Source organism: Labeo rohita, chromosome 22, assembly GCF_022985175.1.
Source record: "Labeo rohita strain BAU-BD-2019 chromosome 22, IGBB_LRoh.1.0, whole genome shotgun sequence".
In the NCBI taxonomy this organism is placed as follows: domain Eukaryota; kingdom Metazoa; phylum Chordata; class Actinopteri; order Cypriniformes; family Cyprinidae; genus Labeo; species Labeo rohita.
Genome location: NC_066890.1, coordinates 25,482,273 through 25,495,940, shown reverse-complemented (window position 1 = coordinate 25,495,940; position 13,668 = coordinate 25,482,273). Strand labels below are relative to the sequence as shown.

The 13,668-nt window shown below is 36.1% G+C and overlaps 1 protein-coding gene across 1 annotated transcript; it reads left to right on the top strand.

Annotated features, from left to right (window-relative positions):
• The first annotated feature begins 504 nt into the window (after positions 1-504).
• Positions 505-11,248, top strand: lpar3 (lysophosphatidic acid receptor 3). Its single transcript, XM_051094998.1, has 3 exons — positions 505-1,240; positions 1,898-2,658; positions 10,050-11,248. The coding sequence occupies exons 2-3, from the start codon at positions 1,914-1,916 to the stop codon at positions 10,379-10,381; spliced, it is 1,077 nt and encodes a 358-aa protein (XP_050950955.1). The 5' UTR covers positions 505-1,240; positions 1,898-1,913; the 3' UTR covers positions 10,382-11,248.
• Positions 11,249-13,668: the final 2,420 nt, after the last annotated feature.

Below are 13,668 nucleotides of genomic sequence, written 5' to 3'. Positions count from 1 at the left end.
ATTTTTCATGTTTCTTTGATGAATAGAAAGTTCAGAAGAACAGCATTTATCTGTAATAGAAATCTTTTGTAACATTATAAATGTCTTTATCATCACTTTCGATCAATTTAAAGCATCCTTGCTAAATAAAAGTATTAATTTCTATAATTTCTTTCACAAAAAAAGAAGAAAAATACTGACTCCCAGCTTTTAAATGGTATAGTGCGTAATGTTACAAAAGCGTATTATTTCAGATAAATTCTGACCTTTGGATCTATTTATCAGAGAATCCTAAAAAAAAAAGGTACTCAGCCGTTTGAAATATTGATAATGATAATAATAATAATAAAAACTGTTTCTCGAACAACAAATCACCATATTAGAATGATTTCGGAAGGATCGTACGACAAATTCAGACTGAGCAGTTATTTTAAACAGTAAAAATATTTCACAATATTACTGCTTTTGCTGTATTTGGATCAAATAAATGCAGGAGATTTCTTTAAAAACATTAAAAATCTTACTTTTCAAAAACGTTTGACCGTTAGCGCGTTTACAATCATTATGATGACATTCACAGCAATGGCGCCAAAACAAAAACAAATCTCTTTATGAATAAGGCTTGTTTCACCTATAAATAGCACCCTTAGTACATTAGAAAACGCATATTTTCATGTTCTACTCACTGTGACTACTTACATATCAAATGTTCACTAAATACTGATGGTGCCTGACTAAATCTCAGTGTATTATTAATCGAAAGCTCCATATTTGTTGTTGTTCGATGTTTTGGATCCTCCTTTACCTCACACACCTAAGTACAATTGCGTAACTGTACGACAGACGCTGACAGAGAAAACGCCACTCATAAACGCGTCATTTATCTACCACAATATAACTTGTTGGAATCTTAAACTAATAAACTTTTTTCTCTAAATTACCTCATTTCGCCGGCTCGTGCTGAGATTCAATGCAAAGTTTGCGTTATTCCCCGCTCGTAAAACTTCATAACGTGAAGTTTTTGTTTACGTTTTTATCAACATTTGAAGGCAGCTGCAGCATAGTTTGCGGGCAGAGTTCGGCGACCACGCCTACAATGACTGTCTATCACTCCCGCTCTCCTCCCTGAAAACTCTCAAGATCAAACTTCTTCAGAGACTTGACTCAGAGTCGCCTTGTGTTTGTGGAGTCACGCCGGGTTTGCGCGATACTTTGGACTACTAATGGAGAGTGAACCGAGAACCTGACGATTCTGTCACTGGTAAGTGAGCTTTGGATATATTTATACTTTACTGAACGACTTTCAAAGATTTAGTCACGTTTTATAAGGAGATAATAGCGGCAAAACCTCATTTCATATGAGATTTTGATTGACTTGGTATGTTTTGGTAGGATCCTGTGGTGTAACATGCATGTAAAACAGCATTTACGACTGTGATTTAGAGAGTACTATACAGTCAGTTCAGAACCAACAGGTGAAGACAAAATGTGATTAAAATAGCGTTGAAACCTGAGAAGAATGTAAGAAACATAAAAGAAATGCTGCTGTACAAACACAATACATGTACTATTATTCTAAAACACTGCAAAACTGTTTTTAAATGTGAAAAACAAACTATTTTACTTAAGTTTATAGTGTATATAATAAAGGAATACAGATACTTGTGTAATATGTGGAAAAAGCCATTGTGACTTTTATTCTGTTTTCATTTATGTACATTTGAGTATTTATGTAGCATTCTTTGTTGTTTAAGTTATTGCATATATGACACTTAACATCTGTTATCCTGGTGGCATTTTGTCTTTTCCAATTATGAGTATTCAGATAAATGACTCATATGAAAAACAAACTGAAATAATTGAAGCTTTATAGTCTTGGACAATACATTTATGTGTTTTGTTTTCCTTCCACTCATAGTGGTTTTTGTCCAAAGATGGCCAGGTATAACGTTTCCTGCTACCATGATAAGCCCATGGGCTTTTTCTACAACAACAGCAACATAACGTCAGATGAATGGGACCGAACGCAGCTCATCCTGGTTCAGTGCGCTGGATCCATCTGCTGTTGCTTCATTCTAGCGGCCAATGCCATGATCATTGCGGCGGTGGTGACAAACCGGAGGTTTCACTACCCCTTCTACTATCTCCTCGCCAACCTTGCCGCCTCAGACTTTCTCGCCGGGATCGCTTACGTGTACCTCATGTTCAATACAGGGCAAATATCTCGCGATCTCACGGTTCAAGGCTACTTCTTTCGGCAGGGTTTGTTGGACACGAGTCTCTCGGCATCCCTGACCAACCTATTTGTGATCGCGCTTGAGCGCTACATCTCTATCATGAACTGGAAGGTTCACAGTAACCTCACCAAACGTCGGGTGACCCTGTTGATTGCTCTTGTGTGGGGTATATCAATATTCATGGGGGCCGTTCCTAGTTTGGGCTGGAACTGTATCTGCAGTTTGGACCTGTGCTCCACACTGGCACCCATCTTCAGCCGGAGCTACCTGATCTTCTGGTCGGTGTCCAACCTGGTGCTGTTCCTCATCATGGTGGCCGTATACTTGAGGATTTACATCTATGTGATGAAGAAGACTGTTGTCCTAAAGGCGCACACTTCTGGATCTATAAATCGAAAGAGGACGCCGGTCAAGCTCATCAAAACTGTGATGACCGTACTGGGTAAGTTCTGGAGATGTTCCTTTAGATCTGGTCTTGCGAAAGGGATAGTTCCAGACCTGTGACTTTCTTTCTTCTTTGTAATACTAAAGATGATATTTTTTAAATTAATGGAGTCAGGTTAGCACCATATTTTGTTTTTGGCAGGATTAAAAAAAGAGGATGAATGTACAGTGCTTTCAATAGATTGTACTCTTCTTTGACCCTAACCGATTATTCAACTGATGAAATGTCTTTCTGAAGAAAAAAAAACTAGGCAAGAACTCCATAAAACTCATTTTCACATTAAATTCGATGTGGCGTCTAACCTCATTAAAGGTCTGTTGTGGTTTTGGACCCCTTGACTTTCATTGTAAGGACAAAAACGATTAAATCGTTCCACAGAAGAACAAAATGCATTCTGGTTTTAAGTGATGCACTGAAATATTGGCGCCCGAAAATACTTGGCTGTAATGGCCAAAAATAATGAATTTTTGGTTTCGGCTCACCAAAATTATTTTAGCCAAAACCAAAAATCTGTTGTTTTTGGCCATTCCTGTCATACTAGTTTGTACTGATGCACTGAAATTTCTGTAGTGGAAAATACTAGACTGAAATGGCCAAAAACAATGCATTTTTGGTAGTTTCAGCTGACTCTCAAGTGCAGAAATTTGGTGCATCACTACAAACCAGTACTTTTAAATTCTGTAGGCAAGAACTAGATTAAACTGCGACAATGACATGATGTGGGATGTTTATACAGTGCATGCCATTGTAAAGACTGTAGTCTCTCATTTTAACGTTAAATTCGATATGGCGTCTAACCTCATTAAGGTCTGTTGTCTTTTTGGACCGCATTGATTTTCACTGTATGGACAAAAAAGCTAAAAGCATTCATCAGAATATCTTCTGTTCCACAGAAAAACAACCTGTTTGTAGTGATGCACTGAAATTTTTGCATACTTGGCTGAAATGGCTAAAAATAATGATTTTTTTTTTTTGGTTTCAGCCCTCCAATTTTTTTTTTAGCCAAAACAAAAATCCATTGTTTTTTCCAGCCATTCCAGTCACACCAGTTTGTATTGATGTGCTGAAATTTCAGCAATGGCCAAAACAATGCATTTTCTCAGAGTTTCAGCTGCAGAAATTTTGGTGCATCACTACAAAATGGTATGCATTTTAATGCATTTTTTTTTAATTCTGTAGACAAGAACTACATTAAACTCTGAAAATTACATGATCTAGGACCTTTATACAGGGCGTGCCATTATAAAAACGGTAGTCTTTCCCTCAAAGCTTTATTTTTATGTTAAATTTTAAATGCTGTTTAACCTCATTAAGGTCTGTTGTGGTTTTGGACCCCATTGACTTTCACTGTATGGACAAAAAGCTAAAAGTGTTCATGAAAACATCATCTGTTCCACAGAAGAGCAACCTGTTTGTAGTGGTACACTGAAATATTGCCAACCAAAAATACTTGGCTGAAATGGCCGAAAACAACGAATTTTTGGTTTTAGCCTACCAAAAATCCATTTTTGTTTGCCGTTCCTACCAGTCATACCAGTTTGATGCACTGAAATTTCTGAAGTGGAAAATACTAGCCCAAAATAGCCAAAGATGATTAATTTTTTGGCAGTTTCAGCTGGCTTTTTCAGTTGCAGAAATTTTGGTGCATTACTACAAACCGGTATGCATTTTAACTTGAATGATTTGATTCATACTTCCTCAGTGATGTTTTGATTGTCTCAGCATCTATTTCATGCACACAATGTGGTTATACTATAAGAAGTAAACATGCCATCCGTGCTAGAGTAGCAATATGTAAAATTAGTTTGGCTGAAATATCGAAATATCGTTCAATTGCCCAACTGCCCAAATTTAATTACCCAAGCTAATTTCGGTCTGGTGTCTTGGTCAAAATATGTTGTTATATAATATGACGTTGAGTAAATAATTACGGAAGTTTCTTTCCTTTTTTTCGTGAAATGTCCCTTAGTATGACAATACTAGATTACTACAAGCAGCCTGAGAAAATGGGAAGTAAATTCATTGCACAAACGCAGCACATTGAACCACCACATGCATTCCAGACTGTGATACAGTATGTATCAGAATGCATCATCAATCCTTAACCTCTCAAAGTTCAATGGCAATTACAGGATATGTTAGTTTATAGTTTTCCCACAAGCCTCCATAGCTCTGATGAGCTGTCCAAAGTCCACGCCTTTACCCTGTAAGCATGATAAACACTCCCAGACTGCTGAATATGTTAATTTAGCTCACAACTGAACCGAGGCTTGCGGGGTCTCAAGTATTTCTTGCCAAACGTGTAACTCACTCAAATGTGGGTGATGTGGGGCAGGGTGGGTAAATATTTCAGCAAATTTCTTACAGACATGACAAATATTTAGATTGGAAGGATGTGATCTCATATCCTGTTAACCACGGGCTGACGTCTAATATACGTCTTGTTTTTGAGATGTTAAACTTGATTGAGGAGGTTACCGTGAAGAGTTCATATACAATGAGAAGCAAGAGTTAACAATGAGACGCACGACATGAAACCTCCCAACCCTTTATTAGCTGATTGCTATCAGAAGTTCAAAGGTTGGATTTCTTTTGACCTTTTGTTTTCCTTTTGTTTCTTATTATGAATTGCGTGTCTACTAACCTACCAGATGTTTTGTCTGCAAATAGGCCAAGGAAAATACATTTATACAAAGAAATGTGGTTTTGTATTACCAGTGGTTTTGTATGGCTTTGAAAAATGTATATGCTGTTTTTAGGAAAAGTTTACATTTAATAACTCCAGAAATGTCATGTGGTGTAACCATCACGAAACCTCCCAAGCTTGTATTAGCTGATTGCTATGAGAAGTTCAAAGGTTGGATTTATTTGTCCTTTAGTTTTTTATTATGAATTGCGTGTTCAAACAATCTGCCAGACGTTTTGTCTGCAAACATGCCAATGATAAATAAGAGTGTGTGTAATAAATGTTAGAAAACATCTTTTACAATTTAAAGGAAAATACATTAATAATGAGGTTTTGTATTAACAGTGGTTTTACATGGTTTTGAAAAATGTATATACTGTTTTTAAGTTTACATTTATTAAATCCAAAAATGTCATGTGGTGTAACCATCAAGAAAAGTTAAATAACTTATTTTTCTCACACCTTCAAAGCATGTAAGTGGACACATCTTTATCAGTTAAGTCACATTTTATTTTAACATCATTAATGAATAAATAATACATTTTTGTAGCGTTGCACCACATGACATTTTATGATATTTAATGACGTATCCTGAAGTTACATTATCTTATCTCATGTCTTTAAGATGGTGGAGAGTTTTTCAAATATTAATAAGCGGGGAAGTATTTATATATTATCTAAACAGTAATAATAAAAGGCTGTGACTACCTTTTTAGGTTTTCTTTTCAAGGTTTTCTTTAAAGAGGATTTTTCTTCATTATTAGAACAATTTTTCTTATTTTTGTATGTATTTTTGACTTAAAAATCATCATTACAAACATGCTATTTAAAGAAAAAGTTCCAATTCAATTCAACATATATAAAATAAGAATATTATTTAACAATAGATTAATAGATCTGGAAAAAAACATGAGCGTTATGTCATTGACGCTTACATATTGGCCAGTAATTGCTGTTTATAGACTCTTTTGAAAACCACTTGCTAGACCAGCACTTACCATCACAAAAGCTGGTTTATACTGGTCTAAGCAGGTCTTTTTTTGGAAAAATTGAGTAATTGAGTCAGACCAATGCACGTTGCAGAGAAGAAAAGCTTGTTTTATACCAGTTTTTAGGAGTATCTCTTACAGCTTCAAGTTGCAGATAGGGCCAAAGTGGAGGAGTCGCCTGTTCCCCACACAGCAGGCTTCCTCCAGGCCTGTATAATTATCTTGCACAAGGTCGCTCTTTACACTGCCTGGCATCTGAATCAAACCACCAGCACGAGTGGCCTGTGGCCTTGGAGAAAAAGAGCATGAAACTCATCCTAGATGTGTGTCTGTCTCTTATGCCAATTGCTCACATGTGTGAAAATCTGTTTTTGGCCAGATGAGATGGCTTCGTTTTCAGGAGCAATTGTTTTTGAAGATACAAAGAATGTGTTGGAGAGACCTGTATAGTATAATGAAGATACGTGAAGATTCACAGTCGAGTAGTCATCAGTTATTTCTTAAAGAGCTGCAGATAAAAGCAGACGCCTGTGTTTCAGAAGCACGCTACATTCTTTCTTTGTTGTCTTGTGGCATGTTGAGAGGTAAAGGTTACATTAATCCGTTGCACAACTCCTCTTTTGGGAAATTCTGTTAAAAAACAGACAAGAAACCACACCAGTGAAACAGTGCCTGCTTTCTTTCTTGTAAATATTAACTTCACATAAATGGTTATTTTCTGTGTAAATGTAAATAAGATAAAATATATGGATAATTTAATGTCAAACAAACAATTTCCATGTATGACCCCTCAAAATCTAATGGGAATTTTGAGTGACAAGCATTTTGTATGTACAAACTAAATGAAAAACTGCTTTACAATGTGACATAATCATAGCCAGTAAGAAAATATGTTTATGTTAAGATAAGACATTTATGAGAAACAGGATGCTGTACGAATGAAATTTCACAATGGTTGGGCTTACCCAGTGTAGAAAAAGAAATAATAAAAGCACTCCCGACTGGTTAGGACATAAACACAATTTTAAAAGATTTCACACAGAACATTTATAAACCCTCAATAACCAACTTTTTAGCATATTTATAATATGAAAACATTGATTTAATAATCAACATCCTGTTGTAATTTGTGTCCTGTATCTGTTTAAATGCTGCCACATAAATTGTCAGAAAGATTCTGACATTTTATATATATATATATGTATATGTGTGTGTATATGTGTGTGTGTATACATTCCCCCAGAAAAACTTTGCGTTCACTTACTCGCAAGACTTTGGTTCCCCAAGAAACTTGGTGTTTGCTCTCAAAACTTAACATTCCCCCAAGAAATTGTTGGCTCACAAAACCTTTGCGTTTACAGAGAAACTTTACGTTCACTCACAAAAACTTTGCGTTTCCCAAGGAACTTTGCTTTCACTCTCAAACCCTTTGCGTTTTTCCAAGAAATTTCACATTCATTCACAAATTTTTGTTCCCCAAGAAACTTTCTGCTTGCTCTCAAAACTTTACATTCCCCCCAAAAATTGTTTGCTCACAAAAGCTTTGGGTTCCCCAAGAAACTTTACGTTCACACTGAAAAACTTAGCATTTCCCAAGAAGCTTTGTTTTCAGAAAAACGTACAAAACCTTTGTTTCCCAAGGAACTTCGCATTCACTCTCAAAACCATTCCCCAAGAAACTTTGCGTTTACAGAGAAACTTTGCGTTCACTCAAAAAACCTTTGCTTTTTCCAAGAAACTTTGTATAACTCTCAAAACCTTCGCTTTACCCAAGAAACTTTACATCCACTCTGAAAACCTTTGTGTTACCCAAGATATTTTGCATTTACTTACAAAATTTGTGTTCCCCTCAAAAATATGAGCTTGCTCTCAAAACTTTACATTCCCCAAGACTCTTTGTTTGCTTGCAAAACCATTGCGTTCTCAAGACACTTTGCATTCAATCACAAAACCTTGGCGTTTCCCAAGAAACTTAACGTTCACTCTGAAGACCTTTGCTTTTCCCAGAAAGCTTTGCGTTCACTATCAAAACCTTTGCGTTTCCTAAGAAATTCTCTAAAACCTTTGCATTTCCCAAGAAATTTTGCACTTGCTCTCAAAACTTTACATTCCCCTATAAAAATTGTTTGTTTGCAAAACCTTTGTGCTTCTCAAGAAACTTTGTGTTCACTCAGAAAACCTAGTGTTTTCCAAGGAAATTTGCACGTGCTCCCTAAAATTAATTCCCGCATGAAACTTTGTGTTCACTTGCAAACCCTTTGCGTTTCCCAAGAAGTTTTTGATTCAATCATAAAACCTTAGCATTCTAAAGAAACCCTCAAGAAACGTTGCATTGGCTCACAAAACCCCTTGTGTTCGCCAAGAAATTTGTGAGCAAACACTGCATCATTTAGGACTCTGTGTTTGTTGCTTACGTAACTGCATTAACTCGCTGTAGCTTTGATTTCTAAATTATTTTTTCCAACAATCACATTTATTTAAAATTGTTTATGCCTGAATGCTGTTCCATCTGTAGCATTGCTGCCATTATAGGGTCCATTACACAATTTAAAAACTTTCAAGGTCTTCTTTTAAAATAGTTGTGGCCCTTTTGAGGCTCTGTGGCCCTGCGGTACCCAACCCTCTCACTGCTGCTGTTTGTTACGCCATGTAATAAATGCATATATGCAAAGGACTCTTACAACACTGCGCACATCTGCAGAAAACATGGCGCTCACTCCTCCTCCGCAATGTTTAATACAATTAAAGGGAAAGAGTGTTCACTTAAACGGGGAACTTACTAGAAACCACAGAGGAACCCTCCCATTTGATGAGGTTTTGTCATAACCTCAGTATGCAACTGACTAGTGAGCATTTCTGGTTGCATTTATCATACTTTTAGCCTTACAAAACACTTTTAATCAGTAGTTATGACATGTTTTACAGTAAAATATCTAAACTTTCTTAAGAAACAAAATTTGTCAGTATTTCTTAAAAATAAGTTAAAAAGACAAGTACTTGATTTTTAAAAAAATTATTTTTAGCAGTGAAACAGGAGGTGGTTTTTAAGCGGCTTCGTCAAGAGAAGCTCAGGCATCTGAAAACAACCATCTCCTTTGTTCATTTTAGTCCTCATGAGTGTTTTCTAATCTTGAAAGACATGCCGCTACATGTCCTTCACCTGAGATCGTCCTGTTTGTCCGAGCTTGTTTTGTGGCGCAGACAGGATTTCATATGAACTTGAAAGAATTAAGGGGAACTGCGACTAAAGGCAGCTTTGTTGCTGTGAGTCACTCTATTGAGGCTCGAAAAAAAAGGGTTATAGAGCAAGTTGGGGCAGAAACGCATTCTCTAAATGTGGTTAAAAACAAACGATGAGGAAAACCACTGCAGTGACTACAGCAGTGCAAAATGTGTTAAAGGTTAATCGTAGAGGTGCAGCAAGCCGTATTTCTTGTGAGATGACGAATTGTGGAACCTGATTGCCACTGGGAACCGCTGGCAACTTTCTGTTTTCACTTCCTTCGAAAAAAGTCAAAATATCAGCATGTTGATGTTTCATAACCTTGAACACAAAACTAGGTTAAACTGTAGAACTGTCAACCCTGTTATACAAGTTATTTATAAGTTATATAATACAATACAAAAACCTCTGTGTAACACGTATGTGATATAGTATATATTTTTATAATTAAAAAAAGAAAGAAAATTAACCCAAATGTTTGTCTCTTTAGGAGCATTTGTGATCTGTTGGACCCCTGGACTTATCGTCCTGCTCCTGGATGGACTCAATTGCGAAAAATGTGACGTCCTGAAATTCAAACGCTGGCTGCTGCTCCTCGCCGTCCTCAACTCCGTCATGAACCCGATCATCTACTCCTACAGAGATGAGGAAATGTGGACCACTATCAAGAACCTGATGCGCTGCGTTCGCAGCGGGACGAGGCGGCAGAGGTCATCCAGGGCCAACATTCAACGCGGCTCTGGTCGGGAGACAACCAGTAGCCTGAAAGAGAATATAGCAGAGGATAGCAAGGTCTCCACACAGGAGATGCTTAAGTCTTGAAGGTGGGCCAGACTCGTTTTTGACTCTGTGAAGACCCTTTGTGACATTGCACCTGGATTCTCATGCAGTCTGCTCTCAGAGATGAAAATCTAGAGCAGAACTCGAAAGGAATTTAATGACAGTGCAAAGCAATGTTACCATTTTCAGTGATAGTCGCCCACAGAAACGCCTGCATGCAGCATGTCTGAGCATGTGCGCGAGCCACCACGCCACATCTCCCACAGCAATGCACTTGTAAAGTTTCACTTTACCTCATTGATTCAGCCTCTGACCATTTTTCAAGATCCTCGACAGATTTCTTTAGTATACTGTACTGCCGTAAAATCTGTGTGAATCTTTTAATTATTTTTTTAAGTATACTGTACTGTTTAAAAGAAGTCTTTGACTTTTTTTTTATTCTTAAAAAATTCTTAAAATGGATGTAGTATGTAGATCATATGTAGACTTGATGTATTATGCATTTCACAGTCTTCATGTTTAAGAATAATGAGTTTACTGTAGTTTCTACTGTATATAGTGGAATATTAGAATTTTGATTATGTAATACATGATTACGTGCTCAAGTATGCCCATGTAAATACATATCGGTACTGCTAATTTGTTTTTGTGGTTTGATGTGTAAAATATTCCCATTATTCAGTAATACACAATTTAAAGTATACAAACATCTGCTTATTATATATATAATTTATATATACCAATGCACTCACTGTGATTGGGGAAAAAGAAAAATACTTTAAAAATTCTCTAAATTTGAAATAAATTATGTTAACTACAGTTATACTGTAAATGAAATGATCTGTATATATAATTTCTTTGTTTTCTTGAACTAAAATACAATGATATTTAAGAAAAAAAGTGATTTATTTTATGATTTCTATTCTAAGTCTTTTTACGTTTCAGAATAAAAAAGATGATTTTATTTTTTCAAAATTGTGGCTTTATATCTCTCAGATCAGTGTTGCTATTGTTATCTGAAACTATGAAAACTATTTTTTAGTAATTAAAGTAAAGCTGAAATAAAATATTAGACTTAACTTAAACCTAGCTTAAATGAAAATTAGAAATGTTGCAGCTAACTGGAACAAGTTTGTTAAAGTACTAAAACTGAAAAAAGTGAGCAAAATGGAAATATCTAATTAAAACAATGTTGCTAAATTAAATAAGATGACTTAAACCAAACTCAAAATGAAAACTGAAAATAACAAAAATAAAATGAAATTCAAAATAATACTTCAACACCGGTTGAGGCTTCAGATCTCAAAATGTAACTTTTTTTATGGAAGGTGAAAAGGACCTTCCATAATATAGCCTATATATTGCCTACATATATATGAAGAGATTATTTGCAAAAATTAATAACTATTTTTTTCTTCATTATAATATCATGTTTTTGTGTTTTATTGTGTTAGCTATAAATTTAAGTTGTTTTTACGTAATTAAAATAACCCAACTGCAGTTTGAGATTAACTGGAATGCACAAAGAAAAAACATGATTTTTGAACATTGCTCAAAATGTAAAATTATTATCTGTTTTTGCAAATGAACTCTTCATATATATACAAGATAAATTAATTGGTTCACTGAACAACATTATTGGGTCTTTATTTAAGTTTTCATAACAACTCCTCCCAACGTGCTTTAAGCTTGTAGGCTGAAATATAAACTCCTAGGTCAGGGGTACAGAATAAACCGGTTTCCTTTCTTTAGGCTTTGAAATGGCGAGATATTCCCCATTTTACGCAATTCTGACGCAACAAGCTGCTGCAGTTCGTCTCACCTGAGCTCCAGTCATGCTCCTGGAGTTGCGACACGGTTTAATTACAGCATGACGAAACTACAACCGTGCTTCAGATTGTATGTCCTGGGAAACCAGCTTTTCCTGTTGATACTTGGGCAAAATAGCTCTCAGTAGCCACCTGCAGGTCCTCATGTCGGGCGTCTAAGAGTGTCACGTATTCCAGCGTAAACAGGATGATTTATTCTTCCGTTGCGGGCACTGATTTCATAAAGATAAACTACATTTGGATAATGTCACTTTGCTGCTGTAAACAGGAAATGTATACAAGGTCAATCCTGAGGCTTTTGTTTTACAACGTGTCCTACACGCGACCGAGATAAAATTCCTGGGACGAGCAACTTGTCCGTTCACAGGAGACGAGACCAAATCAATTAAAAAACAAAGGCAATCAGAAAAGCGTGTGGGTGGAGTCTTTCTCTGAGAGCGCGCTGCACTCGCACCGAAATTGATTAGTATTCAATTTTTAAATTGAGATATAGCTATACATCATCTCAAAGCTGAATAAATAAGCTTTCTATTGATCGAATAAGCTGTTGATTGAACCTGGAATCTAAGGGTGCAAAAAAAAAAAAAAAAAATTCTCCTTTAAAGTTGTCCAAATGAAGCTCTTAGCAATGCATATTACTAGTAAAAATTTATTTTAACAACCTTAATGGAACATAATCTTTACACGCTATCAATGATTTTTGGCATAAAAGAAAATTCAGTCATTTTGACCCATACAATGTATTGTTGGCTATTGCTACAAATATACCCGTGCTACTTATGACTGGTTTTCTGGTCCATGGTCACAAATATTAAACAATTTTAACATGATTAAAAATACAAAGTGAGTCACTGTTACAATGTTTGTCACTGAATACATGTTTCCTAATATGGTAAATATTTATTGTCGTTTTCAGTTTCGCTATAAAGATCACCCAAAGTGACATTCAGACATTTGACATGAAATAAAAGCTTCATTTCCGAATCGTCGCAAAACCTCTGATTGACGTGGAAAAGATAACAGCCCTGGTGAAAAAACCAGCATATGCTGGTCGGTATGTTTTGATGCTGGTTTAAGCTGGTCCTTTGCTGGTTTTTGCTGGTCATGTTGCTGGTCAAGGACCAGCATAAACCACCAAAGGACCAGCTTAAACCAGCATCAAAACATACCTACCAGCATATGCTGTTTTTTCACCAGGGAGTGGTAAGTAACAGCACTGAAATGTATGAAAAGCAACCAAAGTTTAATAATTTAAGTTTGCATCCAAAAGTGCCGCATTCGATATCTGAAAACAATGTCCAAAAATCATTTGTATTTTCCATCCCACACCGTGTCACGCGATAAAAGGTGAGCTATCTTTTTCATGTTGATCTTGAGTTTTTGTCCAAACCGGCCGCGACGGGGACATGCGAAGTTTCTATTTTAGAAACGGTTTAGGAACTATTTATGCGACGTCGCTGCTGGAACAACAACATACAATCTATATGATAATCTCAGGTA